Source organism: Dipodomys ordii, unplaced genomic scaffold, assembly GCF_000151885.1.
Source record: "Dipodomys ordii isolate 6190 unplaced genomic scaffold, Dord_2.0 Scaffold30, whole genome shotgun sequence".
NCBI classification, from domain to species: domain Eukaryota; kingdom Metazoa; phylum Chordata; class Mammalia; order Rodentia; family Heteromyidae; genus Dipodomys; species Dipodomys ordii.
The window spans coordinates 1,716,474-1,735,605 of NW_012267246.1; the positions used below are offsets into that span (position 1 = coordinate 1,716,474).

Here is a 19,132-nt window from a genome sequence, read left to right on the forward strand (position 1 = left end):
GCTATACTGTCTATTCTGATAGCAGTCTGTTACACTGAAAATCTTCCTTTGAACTCTGTAAGTTATCGTCAGAAAATTAATAAGTATGACAGCAAACTCAGCCCTTGTTACATACAAAGCCATTAGCAAAAATATGTAACAAAATGCATGTAAAACAATCAGTTTGTCCTTAAATAGAGAAGATGGTCTTCTTCCTCACAGCCCATTCTGGGTGGAGCAGGGGAAATCTTTAGGTAGAGTTACTTTTTCAAATATCTTTTAACTGAATTACAAAAATGCACCTAGGCCGGGCACCAGTGGCTCACACCTGTAATCCTAGCTACTCAGGAGGCTGAGATCTGAGGATCGTGGTGTGAAGCCGGCCCGAGCAGGGAATTCTTGAGACTTTTATCCTTAATTAACCACACACACACACACACACACACACACACACACACACACACACACAGCATCTGGGTTTCTCAATTTAGAAGGAAAAACTGACCACAGCTTCAAATGAAGGATTTGTCCTTTAGTCCTTCATGAAGTCGCTTGATGGACTCAACATTTATGGAAGAAATGATGCTACCTGTGACTGGGATGTGAGGGCAGGGGACAGACACTGACGCCTGTAGCCAGGCGGCCAGGCAGTTTCACACCCAGGGCATGCATTTAATCCAGGTCACACAGCACCTCAGGCGGAGAGGTTGGGGGTACAGAGGCAGTGTCACAAATCCACACATGGGGGACACAGGAGGTTAAAGGGAGAGTGACACCCAGCTTTAAAATCACATTTGCTAAGCATTTCAAAGCCGGGCTCCTCTTTGTGGACAAAAAACAACAAAAACAACAAAAAACCCAGGACATTCCACACAGGACCTTGTAAACATCGCTGAAGCTTCTGCTTCGTACGCATCACAGCCTCAGAAGAAAATAAATCTCCGGTTTCTCGTCCAGGCCCGGCTCAGTCTGCAGATCTGGGCCGTCTGAACGGCACTGGTCGACACAGCGGCCACGCAGCACCGCGCAGGCCCCCTCGGGGATGCCCCGGCCCTCCAGGGCACCCCCCTTTGAGGGCCTCAGGTACCCTGCGATGTAGGAGCCGGTGGAGTGGCGGTTCACAGCCAGCCCGGGCGCCGGCGGCCTCTTCCTGAGAACCACGCCGCCCCCCGGGCCAGCGTCACCCACCTTCGGCCTGCTGGCTTCCTGCTTCTCCCTGGCACGGCTGGCGATGTTCCGAACTCGGCTCTGACTCCTGGAGGACAGCTTCCGCACCAGCGCCCGCGGCAGCTGGCCGGCCTCCTGCCTGGAGTCCCGCACCTGACAGCCATCCTCCTGCTCTAAGTTCACCAACTGCCGCAGTTGCTGGGTCAGGGCGTCCAGAGGCCCCAGGCCGGACGTCCTTGCGGCCGCCCCCGGCCTGCCCGCCCCGCCCGTGGGCACGAAGCTGCGGCTGATGCACTGGTACTTGCTCTCGAAGTTGCAGGCGATGTCCTCCGAGGTCAAGTCCCCCAGGCTTTTGGATTTGCAGGGACTGGACAGGGCAGCGGGTGGCCTTGGGGTGGGCCCAGGGGCCTGCGCACCCTGGACAGCGGCCTGCTGGGGCTCGCTGGCCTGGCGCCCTCCTCTCTGTGAGGCCGGGACGTGGTGCTCAGCACCAGCGCCCTGGGAGGCCGGGTGCGGAGGCCTCTCACCTCTGGGGAGAATTTCCCAGTGGTGAGACCGGAGTGTCTCCGCACAACAGCCATTCCTCCAGTCTCTCGGGCAGGGTTCCAGCACATTCTGGCCGTATTCCGGCCTGACTGGACAGGCGAGTGGAGTGGCACCCAAGCCTCCTTCGTGGCAGGTGGTCAGAGACAGATCTCCTGAGGTGCCGTCCATTTCCACCAGGCTGCTCTCTCCAGAATCCACGCAGCGCACGGGGCCCGCCATGATGTCATAGCTCAGGGTCAGGTCGGTGGACGGGGCAGGGCTGCTGCTGCTTAGCAGCTCCCAGTGCTTCCCACGGGTGGGAGTTTGGGGGAACCCACCACGAGGAGCATCAGGGGACCCCCGTAGGCTTGTAGCACAAGGGGCCTCCGCGGGCGTGGATTTGGAGTGGGGAGGGCAGATGGTCCCAGTGGGGGTGGCGAAGCTCTCAGGATTGAGGAGTGGGCTGAGCTCCAAGGACGACAGGAAGGATGGGACAGCCTCGTCCCCAGAGCCTCCACGCTGGGAGGCCGGGGGAGGATAGCCAGCCTGGACGGGAGGCTCCTCAAAGCGTGCGATCAGTGCCGAGATGGAGCTGCCTGGCTCCGTGTCGCCCGTGAAGGTGGCGTTGTCCAGGAGGAGGGAGACGTCTGTGTCCTGCAGGATGGCCGTGGAGTGCAGGTCAGGCGTGGCGGAGCAGAGTGCGGACATGTCTGACAGAGACAAGGATGCTCGCGCCCCGGCCCGGCCGCCCCACAGGCCGCCTGAGGAGAGGGTGCTGTGCCCACCCTCCGCTTTCCCCGCTTCTTTGGCTTGCTTGTCTCGCAGGTTTTGTGTTGGGTAAGAGCGGGAGAGGAGGGTGGACTGGAGCCCCGGAGACTGGCTGGGGCCGGGGCCCTCCTGGCCGATGTCGCTGGTGGCTTGTGGCTGGGTGGGGACCATGGTGGAGAGGACATGGGTGGCCCCCGGGCTGGCGTCTTTATGGAGGAGGGCAGAAGAGGAGGGTGAGGACAGCTCTTGGTTGAAATCTGGAAAAGGTGGGCCTTTTCCACTGGCCTGGCCTGTTCTTCTGCCATCTTTACCTTCTGCTGAATGAAACAAACAACACTTTAGGAGTGGCATATCACCTTACCTGCAAACACTCATGTTTGTCTTGAGACGGACAAATGGAGAATGTGAAGCTGTTACACCGTGCAGAAGAGAATTATGGGTCGCACAGGTTTGCAAAGAAGAGTGCATGTGTGATGAGTAAATAGTACAGTATGTTTATGGGGACGTCACCGGAGCTCCCTGTGAATGGCATTACATCGGCTAAGGATGTAATTAATATTCATTGTCCAAAAGAAAATGCCAATGAGTCACCATAGTTTCACAGTGAGGATTACCTGCGGTGGCGTCCTATTCAGATTTGTACTACACAGAAGCGTGGTAATAAAAAACAGAACAAGACAGCTCTGTTAAACACAGCATTGCAGTTCCTGGAAGCAAGAGACTGTAAGCTTTACAGTTAGACATCTATTAGCAAAAAGAAAAATCGCAAATGATATCACTTAAAAAGACATTTTGACAAGAGATTAAATTTAACCAACTAAAACAACTAGAGGGTGAATCACAAAATCAGTATCTACTGACTTAAAGATGTAAAGAATTGGCTACCGATTTTAAGTCCATGCTACTAATAATGTGTTTAATGCTGTTTTGTTTTTAGTAAACAAGTTCTATATTGAATTGCCCCCCCAGAATTGGAAGTATGACGTCAGACCAGTAAGGGAAAGTATAAAAACACACAACTTCCAGTAACTCAGGTTCATGGCTGACTGACATGTACTAACATAACATTAAATGTTCAATTATTCTTGAATTATTCTTGATAATTCATTGGATTATCTTCTAATGCTTTCGGAGTCGTATAAGAAAAAGATTTGTCTCACTAAGCATTTAACTGAGAAAAAAATCCTGCATAATAATTTTTAAAGCTTAAGAGCAAAACATAAAGTGAGAAAAAATCCTGCATAGTAATTTTTAAAGCTTAAGAGCAAAACATAAAGAAAAAAAACAATTCAATATCCTTATGTCACCAACCAGAGATAGTCACTTTGACAGCAGTATGGAATAAAGTTTAGAATTTTATGTTCTACTTTTTCTCCGTATGTCTTCTCAACACGAAGTATTGCGTGATTGTGAATTGTTCCATACTTGCCCAAAGTAACTCCATCTTTGGGGTGGGGTGGGGCACTGTTCTTGAGCTTCTTTTGCACAAGACTAGTGTTCTATCACTAAGGCCACAGGTCTACTTCTTGCTTTTCAGTGGTTAATTGCAGGTAAGAATCTCATGGACTTTCCTGCCTGGGCTGGCTTCAAATCGCAATCCTCAGATCTCAGCCTCTTGAGTAGCTAGGTGATTACTGGCACCTGGCTAACAGGTGATAGATTCACAGAACACAGCTGATAGATTCACAGAACTGTTTTCAGAGGTAAGAATAATGAAAACAGGTCTTTGAGATGGCTTTCTAATTCATCCTAACGGCATTAACCTCATCTTAGCTGCATCATTAACAGGGTTAATTATCATCAATTTTTATAAAACATAGCTTTATCTTCCAAATTATGGGGTTATAAAGTAAACTTTGAAGTATATTTCCTGTCTTCTATGATAGTGTGGTTAGTGAAATTTCAGACTTTTAAACTCCCCTTTCTCCTTTACCTAGCTAGGAATTGCTGTTTCTACTCGGATCATCTTAACAAAGATCGAAATGGCTTTTGTAGGAAACTAGATTTTAGAAATGAGATTGATGCATAGAGAATGATTTTGATAAGGGGATTGCCTACCACATTCAACTTCTCTGACATAATTCAGATTCAGTTAAAACATATTTGTTCCAGAGAGGTGATAATGGGCAGAATTTCGGAACTTAAAAGACTACGACAGAATGGGAGAGGGGGGTGTAGATAAAAGTTGAGAGCTCTGTTTCCTTGCAAAATGGTGGTTCCTCTTTGTTCCTCTTTAGGCATTCCTGATAAGAGTCAGCAAGGCACTGAGGTGAAGGAAGTGTGAGCAGTACCTGACTGCTATGCTTGGGGCCTCGGACCAGGCAGGAGCCACAGACCAGAGGGCCCAGGTCACAGGAAGACATGGTATCGGCCATGTGTCAAGGAAGCAGAGAGTTTACAAGTGACAGTTTGCTCTCCACATTTGGTTTTCTATCCCCATGGATATGTGTGGAGAAAAGTGTCACCATACTCAGCCTCAGAAAAGTCAACACGTTTGATTCAACCGCAGAAAGCCAGTTAGAAAACTAGCATGTCTACTCCTACTTGGCAATTTTCTCCCCTCTCCATGCAGCCTGGCGACAGGCACACACCAGGGCATTGCCCCATTCTCTCTGACCTCACCCCCAATATCAGACAGAAAGACTGTGTCTGAAGCAAGTAGCTCCTTTTGCACTCTCCCCTCTGAAGTCTGAAATCATCCTGGGCAAGCAGGTAGCATTGAAGCTGCTCCTTTGCCAGGAGCCAGGGGTTCATACCTGTCATCCTTACTACCTAGGAGGCTGAGATCTGAGGATCACAGTTTGAAGCCAGCCAGGGCAGAAAAGTCCATGATGGGACTCTTATCTCCAATAAACTACTCAGAGAAAGCCAGAAGTGGTGCTGTGGCTCAAGTGGTAGAGTGCTAGCCTTGAGCAAAAGAAGCTCGGGGACAGCACCCAGGCTCTGAGTTCAAGCCCCAGGAACGACAATAAATAAATAAATAATAAACAGCTCCTTCTGTTTCCGGTATCTTTTACTATCCTCCACAGGGGTGAAGGCAGCTTCGTGAAACCTCATGCCTCTTACCCGGAGAGCTCTCCTTTGCCCCGGTGGCAGTAGGGGCTGCGGACATGGGGAGTGGGAGTGCCAAGGCCCCCAGGAGACCCCGGTCCACGGGCATGGAGACTGGGCGCGCTTGTAGACTCCGAGTGGTTCTTCGCAGGACTCCGTCCTGATCCTTTGTGGCTTCAGACACGGAATCCTTGATCTCTACCATTTCTTGGAAGCCCATTTTGCTCTTTTTCCTGCCTTTGGCTGGGGCGCTGGCTGTCCGGCGCAGAATTCTGTCTCCGATGGATCGTTTCCGAACGTAGTGGGAACTGTTTTCTGAAGCGCCGGGCCTGGGGCTCTTGGTGAACAACCCCTTCAGGCCTTGGAGCTGCCTGTTCTGAAGACACAAAAGGACCAACAACCGTTGACACCATGTGGTCCCAGCCCCCATGTGATGACAGCTGCACGGGATATGAGTGCACAATGAGAGCACGCAGCCATCCAGGGGCAGCGAGACCCGGAGGAGGCCGCGCTCCATATCTCTGCACAGCAGCATGCACCTCTTAGCATCGACCTTCCATGTTCAGGACCAGCCTTTCCCCAAGGCCCCTCCCCACAGACAAGGCGTGGGAATGGGAGATGGGCTGTCACAAACATCAGCGCCCCTGAAGCCACAGATGTGTTTGGAGCAGATGAGCGAGCATGCCGCCATGAACACCGACAATGACCAGGCCACAAGAACAGAGCGCTGCGCCAGGCAGCTACCTTTGAAGCCCCTAGGAAGTGCAAGATGGTGTAACTGGGGTTGAGGATTAATGGACTCCACTGCAGAGGAGAGAAGAGGACACAGGGCCATTTGTACCCATTGGACAAGGGAGGTGAGAGGACACACAGAAAACAATGCCTGCCCTGCGTTGGCCTGCCCTCCAGTTCCAAACCCACCCAGCGTCCACTCAGCACTGGGCCATGGGCACCGACCCAGCACACCGTGAGGACACAGGTGATTGAAGGATGGACGTCTACTTACACACACAAGCCCCACAAGACACTTCCTCTATCGCATTTCCAAGTATTTCTAGAATTCTAGAAATAAATTTTCAAATGTATTATTTTCCCTCTGGCATGATGAGTGCAAGGAATAGTGTAGATTCAACTTGGGATTCCTAGGATCACTTTTAAGTCTCTCTAGGTGTGACTCATTAGGCCAGTAGAAAGATCCAACAGGCAGCATACACAAAACCTGGGATTAAACATAGAAAGCCATGGGAAAGAAGCAAAGATCCTTAATTCCCTTCATCTGAAATGCAGGAACAGAGACCCCCAACTCAACCTCTGGTGGCTGCCGTCACAACAACATTAGTATTGGCCAACTTGTTTGGGTGTTTACTACACACCAGGCAACATTTGGAGACAAACTTGTGTACTTATTTATGAGGTGGTTCTGTTTTTACCTCACATCAAGGGGCAGGGATCCAGGATGGCTCTGGAGGCCAGGAGGGAGCTCTGGACATTCCTGCCCCAGCCCCACCTGCACCATCCATTCTGAAATTTGCAACTGGACCAAGTCCTGATCACTCAGAGCAGGAGAACTGTCTGCAGGCATATCAACCTCCATCAGACCAACAGTGAAGGGAGCCCTGTGATCCCTCCCTCTCCTCTACTCTTCTCCTCCCCCCCACCTCTCTCTCAAGTCCTGTGGGTGGTTTTAAACCCATTCACAATCCACAGGTGACATGGTGAACAGCAGTGGACACACCCATCTGAACTGGCTTGTATAAAGCTTTGGGGCAGGTAAAACTCCAGCCTGCATTTCCCACAGCAAAGAAGTGAGTCCTTTTCAGGACTGCAGTAAAACTCAGTGTCTAACCCCATCGATCAACATGGTTATGTCCTATCCGTGTTTTCCTGGGAGGCCAATCATCTTCTGGTTCTCTTAAGGCCAGAGAGGACCCCTGGGTAAGATAAGAGGAGAGGATCCTGTTGAGTGGAGCCGTGGCCGCCAAGCCGCCGACACATTGCCACTGAACACCAGTTTGCTAAACTTCACGTTTCTCTGCTGTCACCAGTCAGCAGCGACGTGGGCCAGGGCTGTGCTGGGCTGTGTGGACTTCCACCCTCTGTCCTTCTCACCTTCCCGTAGATGTCGTTGATTGTGATGTGCACAAAAATGGAGGCTTCTGTGAGTCCTTCCAGGTAGACATGCCGGTAGCCTGGGAAGCAAAGATGGCGTTGGAACCTGCTCTGGTGTGGCCTTGCTGGGGGCAGACGGTGGGGCGTGTGACTGGACCTTGGCTTTCCTGTTCTCTGAGCACACCACATAGATCATGCTGTATGTAACTGTGCAGCACACAGGACACACATGGATCTTACAAAGGTAGAGGAACAGCCAGCCACGGTAAGGCCCTGGGTTCAGTCCCCAGCTCCATGTAAAACCAGAACAAAAGAGCGGCCATGCACAGGGGTCAGTTCACACATGCCAGTTCACACCTGTAAGCTCTCACCCGCTAGTTCACACCCACCAGCTCACACCCTCCAACTCACACTCGCCATGTCACACCTGCCAGCTCACACCCATCAACCCACCAGCTCACACCCATCAGCTCTCCCCATCAGTTCTCACCCACCAGTTCACACCTGCCAACTCACACCCACCAGCTCACACCTGTCAGCTCTCACCAGCCAGTTCACACCCACCAACTCACACTCACCATGTCACACCCGTCAGCTCACACCTGTCAGCTCTCACCCCCAGCTCTCACCCACCAGCTCTCGCCTACCGGGCACTAAGCTGGTGAAGGTCACGGTCCTCTGCCCCACAAAGTCTCGTCCTATCGGGTCGTGATCCCACACGAGGAACCGCACCAGGGCGATTTCTGGCATGTGGACGGTAAATGTCAGTGTTTCTTCCCACACAGGGTTAAATCCTTAGAGAAACAGGAAAGGGAAAATCATACCAGTGACGTCCGGGGGCAAAGAGGACAGGGAAAGCTGCAGTGGTGGGCACTGAGCTCTCAGAGATGACCCGGCTACTCAGACGCCATCCTGAGAACACACCTCAGGGCTCACCCCACTGCTGGAAAATGGGGTGAGGGGTTTCTGTAGATGGTCATTAGCGGTGGACGGTCTGTTCCGGCAGGAGGATGCACCTCGGCCGTCAGAATGTGTCAGTAAGTCTACAGCAAAGATGTAAGGAGAGTTTAGCAGCCCCGAGGTCAGTTCTCACCAGTGCAAAAGAAATGGAGTAGAACAACCCAGAGGGCCGCCTCCAAGACCGGCTTCCCACCTGCCGAAGATGCTGCTACCAACCATCTGCCAAGGTGCTGTGCGGGACTAGGAAGGCTGTACATTTACCATCTCTTAATTCTTACAGTAAGCAGGAGGTGGAGGCAAAGGGTTGGGGGTTCCAGACCAGCCTGGACAGAGTGTGTGACACTATCTGAAGAACAAGCTATAAGGACTGAAAGTGGTCCCATGGTAGAGAACCACCCTGACAAACCCAAGGCCCTGAGCTCAGTCCTCAGTGAGAAAGAAAAATAAGCAATGTTGGGATTTTTTTTTGTCTAATTAAGAAAAAAATACCTATTGCTGACTTTCAAAAATATATAACCTTAACCATGCCCACAAATCGAGCTACTCTGGAGGCTGAGATCTGAGGATTGCAGTTTAAAGCCAGCCTAGGCAAAAAAAAGTCTGAAACTCTAATTTCCAATTCACTACCAAAAGCTGGAAGTGGAGCTGTAGCTCAAGAGGTAGAACACCAGGTAGAACACCTGAGATCAATCCTAAGCCTTACAAAAAAAAGAAAAAAAATACATGCGTTTTTAAAACCTTCATTGTTTATTATTTTTGTTTTGTTCCAGTATAAGAAATATTCAAGAAGCAAACCTGCTAGAGTATGCTGTGCTTATCTTTAGTTTGACATGCTCAAAAATAAAAAAAAAAATAGCTGGGCACCAGTGACTCACTGTTACCCTAGCTATTCAGGAGGCTGAGATCTGAAGATCATGGTTCAAAGCCAGTCTGGGCAGGAAAGTCTGTGACACTCTTATCTCCAATAAACCACCAAAAAACCGGAGTGGCACTGTGGCTCAAGCGGTAGAGTGCCTGCCTTGAGCTGAACAGCTGAGGGACAGCACCCAAGCCCAGAGTTCAAGCTCCACAACCAACCAAAAAAAAAAAGTTTAAAAGAGAATGAGATGTGAACCAGACATGTGGTTTCTCTAGGAGAGCTTTGGGAGATGTACATCCTAAGAACATGATAAAAAATATTCCAGGGTGTTTCCCAAGTGAGTGTTACAGCCCAGATCTTGAAAATACAGTTCACACTTCCCATTGTGGAGAATCGGCCATCTTGAGGAAGAACTGCTGACTGGTGACAGCAAATTCCAGCATCCGTCCCAGAGCTCAGGCTCAGAGGCTGAAAAACCTTCACCAAGGCTGAGCCCACCATGCTGGACACTAGGACACTACTCATCTCAACAGATGTGATTTCCTTCCTCGGGCCTCCCTCAGAGTCTCCTTCTGGCTCTTTCTTGCCTAGCCAGTGCTTGAACACCGAGCATGAGCACTGAGTACACCCACCAAGCACAAGCAGTGAACACTGTCTTACCATTGTCGAGCACCACACATGAGCACCAAGCACAAACACCAAGCACAAGCACCAAGCGCAAACACAGAGCATCATCTTACCATTGTCATCCACCACTCGAGTTTGGTCTTTACAGCAGTCTACTGGCAATCCAATGATCTCTACTTCCACAAAAGGATCGATGATCTACAGAAATAAAGAGGAGGAGGTTTGGGACACTCATCTCACCCTGGTCCCTGAACATGGAGTCCGGAGGCTTGGGGTACTCACCTCGCCCCGGTCCCCGAACATGGAGTCTGGAGGTTTGGGAAGCTGCTGTCCACTGATCACTTTCAGGATGAGCTGCTTTTTAGGGTTGGCCGGAAGTGGATCACCAGAAAAAGGGTTGAAAGTACCTAGGCCAAGACAGCAGAGATTGGTGGAACACACACATCCATTGTACATGCAGACACTACACACACACTACACACAAAGTGCACAAACTTCAAGCAACACAAGAAACAACCATTACACCCTCTGCCGATGAATTTCCCACACGGCCTCTGTGGACCCTACGTCTCCCCTAAGAAAATGTGGTGTGCATCCAAAGTGGAATAGTATTCATCCACGAAAAATATTAAATTGTGGTGTTTGGAGCACCATGGATTTAAAAGGAGGATTTTCCAGGAAGTGGGATAATTCTGGCACACATAACAAAAACCCCAAATGCTACATATTCTCAGTCATACAGATCATGGACTAATGGAATAATGGTTCTCAGAACCTGTAGATGGAGACAGGATGTCAGAGTGCTAGTACCTGGCACATGGGTTCTAGAGTGTAGTTGAAATAGTTTTTCTTTGTGGCAGTACAGGGGCGTCACGCATGTGCAAGGCGGGCATTCTCCCTTGGACCACACCTCCAACCCCGAAGGACTAACTTCCAGTGCCACAACCATGGCGGACAACGAGTAGGTGGACATTCCAATGTGGCCCATGGAAACCACTTGGAATTTTTCTAGCACCTGAGGTGGCAGCACCCCTCTGACCCTGGTCAGGATCACACACGGTGCATGGGCTAGTGTCCTGCCCCATGGTGGTTACCGCCGTGTCCCTGGGCCTCTGGGTGCCGGGAGTGAGCCCGAAGGCTTCCCACCTTTGCACATTTGCTGAGGCTTCAGCACATAGCCACAGTTGCCGTTGGCCTTGAACTTGGCGCGGTTGAGCTGCATCATTCGCCCTTCGGACTGGTAGTTCAGGGCCACTGTGGCGAGGAGTGGGAGAGAGTTGGGCAGGGTGGGGGGGGAGAGGCCGGAGGACTGGGCGGAGCCCCTCCCTCCACCCCCACGGGCTGGCAGCCCTCCCCCTCCCCCGCCACACCACACCCCACCCACCAAGCTGGCAGCCCGTGTTCCAGTAGGGCAGGGGGTTGAAGTTGCTGGAGTCGATGCGGTAGGCCGAGGGGTAAACTCTAGTCAGCTGCTTCTGGTTGTAGACCATGAACTGCTCTGGCTTCTGCTGGACGACCTGGTGTGCCCTGGTTTCGCTGAAGGATAGCACGTTGCCCGTGGTACCTGGCAGGTATGACGGGAGGGTGGGTGAGGGGGAGGGCAGAGGGGACTGAGAACCACAGCCCGGAGTGGATGGGGAGACAGGCTGCAAGCCACAAGCGGAGCGCACAGATCCTCCCAAACCCACCGCCCTCACACCTACTGAACTCTCCCGAGCACCCCCAGAATCAGGTGACCCCACCCCACACACAGGTTACATTCACAGCACCCAGGGACAAAGGGAAGGTAAAAGGAGGCAGCATCGTGGTCCCAGGGATAGAGCACAAGTCTGTACTGTCTGTGTATGTCTGGGACGGGCTGAGACAGACCCAGCGCCTTGTGCAGACAGACGGTAGGTTGACTCAGTTTACCCACACTTCATGCTATGCAGAGAAGCCTTTAGCCCAAAACTAACATGTACAAAAGCAACTGCAAAAACAATCTAAATTCAATGCAGCCAACTGCCACAGAGGCCTTTCCTGACAGAACCAGTGCCACAAATTCCAATTTTAGGACTTCCCTTGTTTTTATTTTTGTTCTTGGCCATCTGTTGCCCAGGCAGAAGCGTGCATCTGCTAATGTCCCTGTGCATTCCGGATGTCCTATGCTCTACCCAGAGTACACCCACACCACGAATTCTAGTAATCTGCTCAGCATGAGGAGACAAAACTATGATCTATGCCATGACTCAAGCAGAATATCTTTCCCAATGAAGAAGGAATCAACAGGAAGGAGGGGGAGAAGAGGAGGAGGGGAGGAATGAGGGGAAGGAGGGGAGGAAAAGGAGGGGAAGGAGGAGGAAGGAGGGGAAGGAGGAGGAAGGAGGGGGAGGAGGAGGAAGGAGGGGGAGGAGGAGGAAGGAGGGGAAGGAGGAGGAAGGAAGGGGAGGAGGAGGAAGGAGGGGAAGGAGAAGGGGAAAGAGGGGAGAGAGGAGGGGAAGGAGAGGAAGGAGAGGAGGAGGGGGGAGGGAGGAAGAGGAGAGGGAGGAGGGGAAGGAGGAGAATGAGGAGGAGGAGGGGGGAGAGAATAGGGGAAGGAGGAGGGGCCAGAGGGCAGGAAATCTGCAGAAGAGGCAGATAGCGAGTGAGGCAGCATGAAGGCCCCAGGAAAGCAGCCTAGATTTCACAGGAACGGAAGCCCTCACAAAGCCATCTCCGTGCCCCCATGGTGTGTGCTGAGAAAACCAGAGGTCCTGATTTTTGTGTCACTTGAACTAAAATTAAATGAGACTGAAGCTGCTGCATGTGACAGTGGTTATTTCAAAGCATCCAGGAGCTAGATGAAAGGGAGGACAATCGAAAAGAGCTCAGCTGGGGGGGGGGGCCGGGGGGTCTGGCTCGCTAGAACTTATCAGCACAGTGTGGCAGCTCGCTGCTGGTCAGCACCATCAGACACTGAAACACCCGTTTTTTCCGTGAGAGTTCCAATCTACCGACTCAAATACTTTCCCCAAAGCCATAGCCTGAAAGTACGGAGCCCTGCAAGGCCTTGCGTTCGCAACATACTAATTTCCCTCTGGCCTGTCACTCTTGGAATGGCAATGGGAGACTCAGCCGTGGAGCAGGCCTCCTGCTTGCCCAGCGCTGCCTACGGCATTGATTAGCCCGGTCCTCAGCCCTGTGGGAAGCAACTGTCCTCGAGCAACCAGGCGAGCACCAGTGCCTTCACAGAGTGCAGATTCCTATCCGCCTCCATTCCCCTCACTCTCCAATGGGATCCTACACAGTCCCAGAAACAACCTGATGAGCCAGACATTGGAGGGGGGGCAGAGGGGAGGGAAGGGGAGAGGGGGGGCAGAGGGGAGAGGAAGAGGAGAGAGCCTAGGCCTTACCGTCATCCACGATGTCCTGGGCGGCCACGGAATTTGTGTAGATGACCAGGTCAGACAGCTCTCGACACAGCTTCATGGTCTTCCTCCGGCGGCCCAGCCTGCGAAGTGCACCCCAAGAGTCATGCTGTTAGCCTGGGGGGGGTACCCGGGGCTCCGGGGTCCTCACCTTCCGCCTCAGAGGGAATGACAGATGGACGCACAGCCAGCGCCAGGCCTCGGTGGAGCCAGGCCAGGACCCCAAGCTCAGTGCCTCCTCCTCCACCCTCCCTTCACCCATGACGGCTGATGCAGCCTCGGCTCTGCTGGGTCCACAGCCTCCTCTCCATGAGGAGGGAGGGTTTTCTTCCCACTGAAACCTGGGCAGGGGGAGTAGTGGAAAACTGGACTGAAGGGTAGGTGGCCAGAGCACATCCCTTCCAAGAAATGGAGTTTCCACCACGATTTCTTTTAGAGATACAATTGCAAGTCAGGTTTTATACTAACACCCCCACCACCACCACACACATATTCTTCACCTTGCTCAAGTAGTGCTGCTTCTCCTGAGGTGTTTTCCTATCCTTGCTCTCCCACAGAACATTCTGGATCTGCCCTGAATAGCCAACAAATTCCACAGGGCCCTCTGCCCCAGGGAAGCCCACTCAATGTCTGTGGAAAGTCCCGCCCCTGACCGAGAGCCCCGTCATGACAGCCAATAAGCACGTAAGCAGATGTTGGATACTGTCAGTCACTGGGGAAATACAAATCAGATCCATGTCATGCCTACAAAGGGCAGCCAGACCAGGAGGCAGATGCCACAAGGGTTCAGAGAAAGGAACCGCACCTTACTGCGGGATAGAAGTGATAGCAACATTTGAAAAATGGCTTGGCAGTCCCTTGGGAAAATGGAGTTACTTTGTTGCCCAGCACTTTGCTTCCAGTTATACACCCAAGAGAAATAAAAGCCTGCATGCACATTTTAAAAAATGTTTAGACCTGAATGCGCACGGCAGTGTTCCTAACAGCCAAGCAGCAGAAAACAGCAAGGTGTCTTTCAAGTAATGGATGAGTACAAAATGCTGGAGATGGCACAAGGGAGTAGGCTGAGAAATATGTGTGGGTGGAGGAATGGAGCCTGCTACAACGTGGATGAGTGCTAAAGACGCAAACTAAACTTTAACACAGAAGCCAGTCCTCAAAGCCCACATCTTAGCAAACCAATGGAGACAAAGGACTTAATGACTGCTTGTCAGCACCTGAGGAACAGGTGAATGGTGGGAAGCTGGTTAGGGCTATGGGTCTTTCCAAGGAAAATATTCTGGAATTGGATAGTGGTGAAATAGATTTATTCACCCAATAGACATTTGAGTACTCTTTGGAGAGAAAACAGTGAACATATGGCAACAAAAACTCCCACCTTAAGGGGATGCGGAGAAAGAGGAACCCTATTACACTGCTGGTGGGAATGTACACTTATACAACCACTTTGGAAAGCAGTCTGGAGGGTCCTCAGAAAGCTAAAGATTGGCCTCCCTTATGACCCAGTCATACCACTTCTAGGCATCTACCCTGAACAAGAGGAACCAATAGACAAGGACACGTGCACCTCCATGTTTATTGCAGCACTGTTCACAATAGCTAGGATATGGAAACAACCCAGATGCCCCACCACAGATGAATGGATCCAAAAATTGTGGTATCTATACACAATGGAATAGTATGCAGCCATTAGAAAGGACAAAATAATGGCATTTGCAGGGAAATAGATGGAGCTAGAAATCGTGTTGAGTGAGATAAGCCAAGTTCAAAGAGACAAATGGCACATGGTCTCCCTGATAAGTGGATGTTAAATCCAAAATGTTAGGTGATATGACAAAATTAACAGGACTTAAGAAACAAAGGACTTCCACTCCAAATCACTACTAAATAACCCCATGCTGCTGATCACATGTATTGTATATATATGCACACTGGAGGGAAACCAGGAGGATGACATAAACTAGAGGGAATCAGGGAAAAGAATATAACAGCAGGACCCATCAGCTGCACTGGACATTGACTAAAATGAACTAAGCAACTCAATGGCAGGGATGGGAGGGAGGGAACAAGTGGGAAAGAGGGAACAGCTGATGCTATGCAAAACAAAAGAAATGTACATATCACCCTATGTGGACGAAATAACTGTACTGCAAAGCTCATAGAACTCATAAATGTTATAGACCATGATAGACAATTTGTCCTATGAAAGTTAGAATGTGTTTGTGACTTTAGCTAAGCATCACTATCCCACAATACTGTGAAATTTGGGAAATTATGTAACCACTTAATCACAATAAAAAAATTTGAAAAAAAAATTCCTACCTTAATAGTGCTGGAATACATTCAATGAAAGAGCACAGGACAAAAAGTTCCAATAGTTCACTTCGCCAAGAAAAGTCAGAATGGAACACACACATGTATAAAAATCAGTGTACACCACTCCCACAGTCAGTGTGACTCCACACACAACACTCTTCCGGGTGTGTGTACACATGTGTATGTTTCCATAGCTGTCCGTCAGTCTGTCCATCTATCCGCCATGGAATACACTTCCTTTGGGAGACTAAGTCTGTTGAGTGCCTGGTGGTGTGCCGACTCTCCCCCACCACTGTTGCTATCTCAGGGCAAGTCCATCTTTCAGAGCCAGAGTCCCTGCACCCTGGGCCAGAAGCACACAGCTCACTCACCTGCACATCTGGCCGCCCTCCCTGCTCTGGTTCTGCTGCAACTCCTCCTCTTCCTCCGTACTGTATGACTTTGACCGAGACTTTGTGGCTTTCTGCAGCAAAAATCATAGTAAATGTAACATGGGGGAAATCCTACATGCCATGGAGAATGGACTGGGTTTAAACACAACATGTACACAGACAGACAGACTGGCTTGGTGAAACAGACACAAAGACAGAGACACAGAGACAGAGGGGAGACAGAGACACGAAGACAGAGAGCTACGCAGAGAAACAGACACAGAGAGACAGGAGACAAATAGTAACTGAGAGAGAAAAAAGACCAAATATAGCCTCTAATTTCAGCATTAAACAACAAATGTGTTGTTTACTTATATTAAAATATTAATTGGGATCTTTATATTAAAACATTAATCAGCATCCTTATACTAAAATATTTATGCAAAATCTAGACTTTTGTGCTCAGAGACTGATTCTAAGGCACATAAAACTCAGCTCTTAGAAAAACTTCTCCTCACACACTGTGGTTGGGGCATGTTAAGGGTGGGAATATTCAAAATATTCTCTCTCAGTGTGCATCGTGCTTTCTGATACATTCCTGGGGTCCTGGTTAAGAAATCTTCATCCATGTGTATATGTGCAAATGGAACCAGGAAATCCAAGGGGATGGGTGGGTTGGGAGATGGGGGGGAATGAGGGATGGGGTGATGTTGAGAAAGAAGCATTGTACTCAGAAACTGACTTGTCCAAATGAAATCTCTCTGTATAGCCACTTAAAGATAATTCTTTTTAAAAATTAAAATAAAGAAACCTCTAATCATTCTATGTTCATGACTGAAATTCTTCTCTTCCTTCAGAATCTTTCCATTAAATGAAACAGGTATACACATTTCTTTATTTTTATACCACGTGCTCACGAGTTTGAATTCATACCTTGTGCTTTCCAAAGTTGGTCATGAGGGCCCGTGCCTGTGATTTCTTCCCACTTTCCTTCCCATCGGGGTTCTGAGTAGATAAAGGTATACAGAAGTATTTTTCTTCTTCTGTTTTTTGGGGGCTCAGGTAGATAAGAAGATCGAGACCCTCTCTCCCATTAGTCCCGTCTGTCTGTTCCCTTCTGCTCAGCCTCCACCTCGGCCTGCTGGGTGTGGGTCTGCCCAAGAGAGGGCAAGCTTGGATGTCAGCCAGCACCGAGACTCTGCCCACTGCCTCCAGCCGGACAGAAGTGCCCAGCTCCACTGCCCTTACTGCCTGTCCCTCAGGCTGTGCAGAATGTGTCCTGAGTGAGGACAAATTACTTTCAATTAAGAAGAGATTTAATTTTAGACAATGACCAGACTTAGTCAACAGCCTGTGGAATAAAGAAAACAATCACATGCAGCAGTGCTACTTACAAATGAGATCCAGGGATATCTATGAGGTAGTATGTGTGTGTGTGCTTGTTTAAGTGAGCCACAGCAACACCTGTCTGTGCTTTGAATGATGTCGTTGGTAAGGAGGACTGTAAGGGGCATGGTGACCTTTAAGGTGTCCCCAGTGGAGCCCTGCTCCATGCCCTGCTCTGTGTCTTGAGTGGATGCTCTTTGCCAGCCTGCAGTGGGCTGAGACACTAGTGTGCAGGCCCTGGTGTGTGGACAGCATACCTGTCTCAGGTGAGCATGCAGGCCCTCGTGTGTGGCCTTCAGCAGCGCCCTCACTGTGAAGCTGTCAGGGTCTTCTTTGTCTCGGATCTGAGACTCCTTTAACAGGGACTCCAGTTTTTTCCTTATGAAAGACTCTACTTGATGTTCGGTGGTCCCATTATTCTGTGAAAAGGAAGCAGTGCTCAGGATTCCCTTAAGAGACAGAAGCAAGGGGCAAGCATTTCTTGCTGCACTCTTTGACCAAGTCAACAGTGATAGTAGGTCCTCTTCCATTTGGGGCTTGCCAGATCCTCAGCATGTATCTCGAGGCCCAGCTGCCAGACCTGAGACCACCCTGCCCTTCACAAAGAGAGGAGAACTCTCCCCAGGGCCCCTGCCAGTTTCTCCAGGATCCATAGCATTCCTGCTCTCTGCCCAGACCTACACCCATCTGCATACGCGCTGTTTCCAGTGACCAGCTGCACATGCCGAGTACCCCCCACCTCTAGACCCGACAGGACCCAGATGCTCCCTGGGAAACAGACAGGTGCCATTTCTCCCTCTCCCATGGTGGAGGTGGCCTTGTCAGCCTCTGCTGGCAATAAACTCTTCTCCTGACTCTGACTGTCCTTGTGGGATGGGTGCTGTCACATGCCTGTGTGACATCCACCCTCCATTCCTGGAGAAGCTGACATCCTCAGGGTGCCATCTCAGTTCTGTTCACCAGCAAACCCTACAACCATCACTGGCATCAAGAGCTCCCCCTGCCAGCCACTCTCCATGCAATTGTACTCAGCCCTGCACTCAACCTGCATCAGCTCCAGTCTTACTGTTTTCTGCTCCCATGTCTGATGCTTACAGAAATCAAGTTGTTCAAGCCTCACAGAGTTAGTAAGTAACTCCCAAACTCAGGACTGTACCATTGTACTGCTTCCTGTTTTTAATGATGGTGAGGATCAGGAAGGTTCTGGAGACAATGTTTTCTGAGCCTACTTAGTTCAATATGAGTAACAACATTGTATTTCAAAATTGCTTCTCTCACAGAAGGGTAAAGCAGGTGATAAAAGTGTTTGGGGCTAAAGACTGCTCTGAGACAAGATTTCCTTCCATCCTGCCCCACTGTGTGACATGGGGGACACAATTCTGACTTCTCTAATCTGACACTATGATTATTTTAAGATCACAATTAATGGCAACTGCGTTTTTCTAAATGTTTTTCATTTGTCCATAACAAAGCAGGCTGGCAAGATTTATATCTTGGTTATAATTTTCTTTTTTTGGGGGGGCGGTCCGATCGTGGGGCCTGAACTCTGGGCCTGGGTGCTGTCCCTCAGCTCTTCAGCTCAAGGCTAGTGCTCTACCACTTGAGCCACAGTGCCACTTCCGGCTTTT

General features: G+C 50.2%; 1 protein-coding gene across 1 annotated transcript in view; it reads right to left on the reverse strand.

Moving 5' to 3' along the window:
- Positions 1-528: 528 nt before the first annotated feature.
- Plch1 (phospholipase C, eta 1) overlaps positions 529-19,132 on the reverse strand; it is a 54,409-nt gene continuing 35,805 nt past the window's right edge. The window contains exons 10-22 of the mRNA XM_013016129.1: positions 17,762-17,923; positions 17,052-17,123; positions 16,119-16,210; positions 13,417-13,514; positions 11,430-11,609; positions 11,192-11,299; positions 10,328-10,452; positions 10,159-10,243; positions 8,247-8,393; positions 7,600-7,679; positions 6,235-6,294; positions 5,506-5,866; positions 529-2,756 (exon numbers count right to left, since the gene is read on the reverse strand). Coding sequence (XP_012871583.1) covers positions 895-2,756; positions 5,506-5,866; positions 6,235-6,294; positions 7,600-7,679; positions 8,247-8,393; positions 10,159-10,243; positions 10,328-10,452; positions 11,192-11,299; positions 11,430-11,609; positions 13,417-13,514; positions 16,119-16,210; positions 17,052-17,123; positions 17,762-17,923 — 3,432 coding nt within the window. The 3' untranslated portion in view covers positions 529-894. The remainder of the gene's footprint in view (positions 2,757-5,505; positions 5,867-6,234; positions 6,295-7,599; positions 7,680-8,246; positions 8,394-10,158; positions 10,244-10,327; positions 10,453-11,191; positions 11,300-11,429; positions 11,610-13,416; positions 13,515-16,118; positions 16,211-17,051; positions 17,124-17,761; positions 17,924-19,132) is intronic.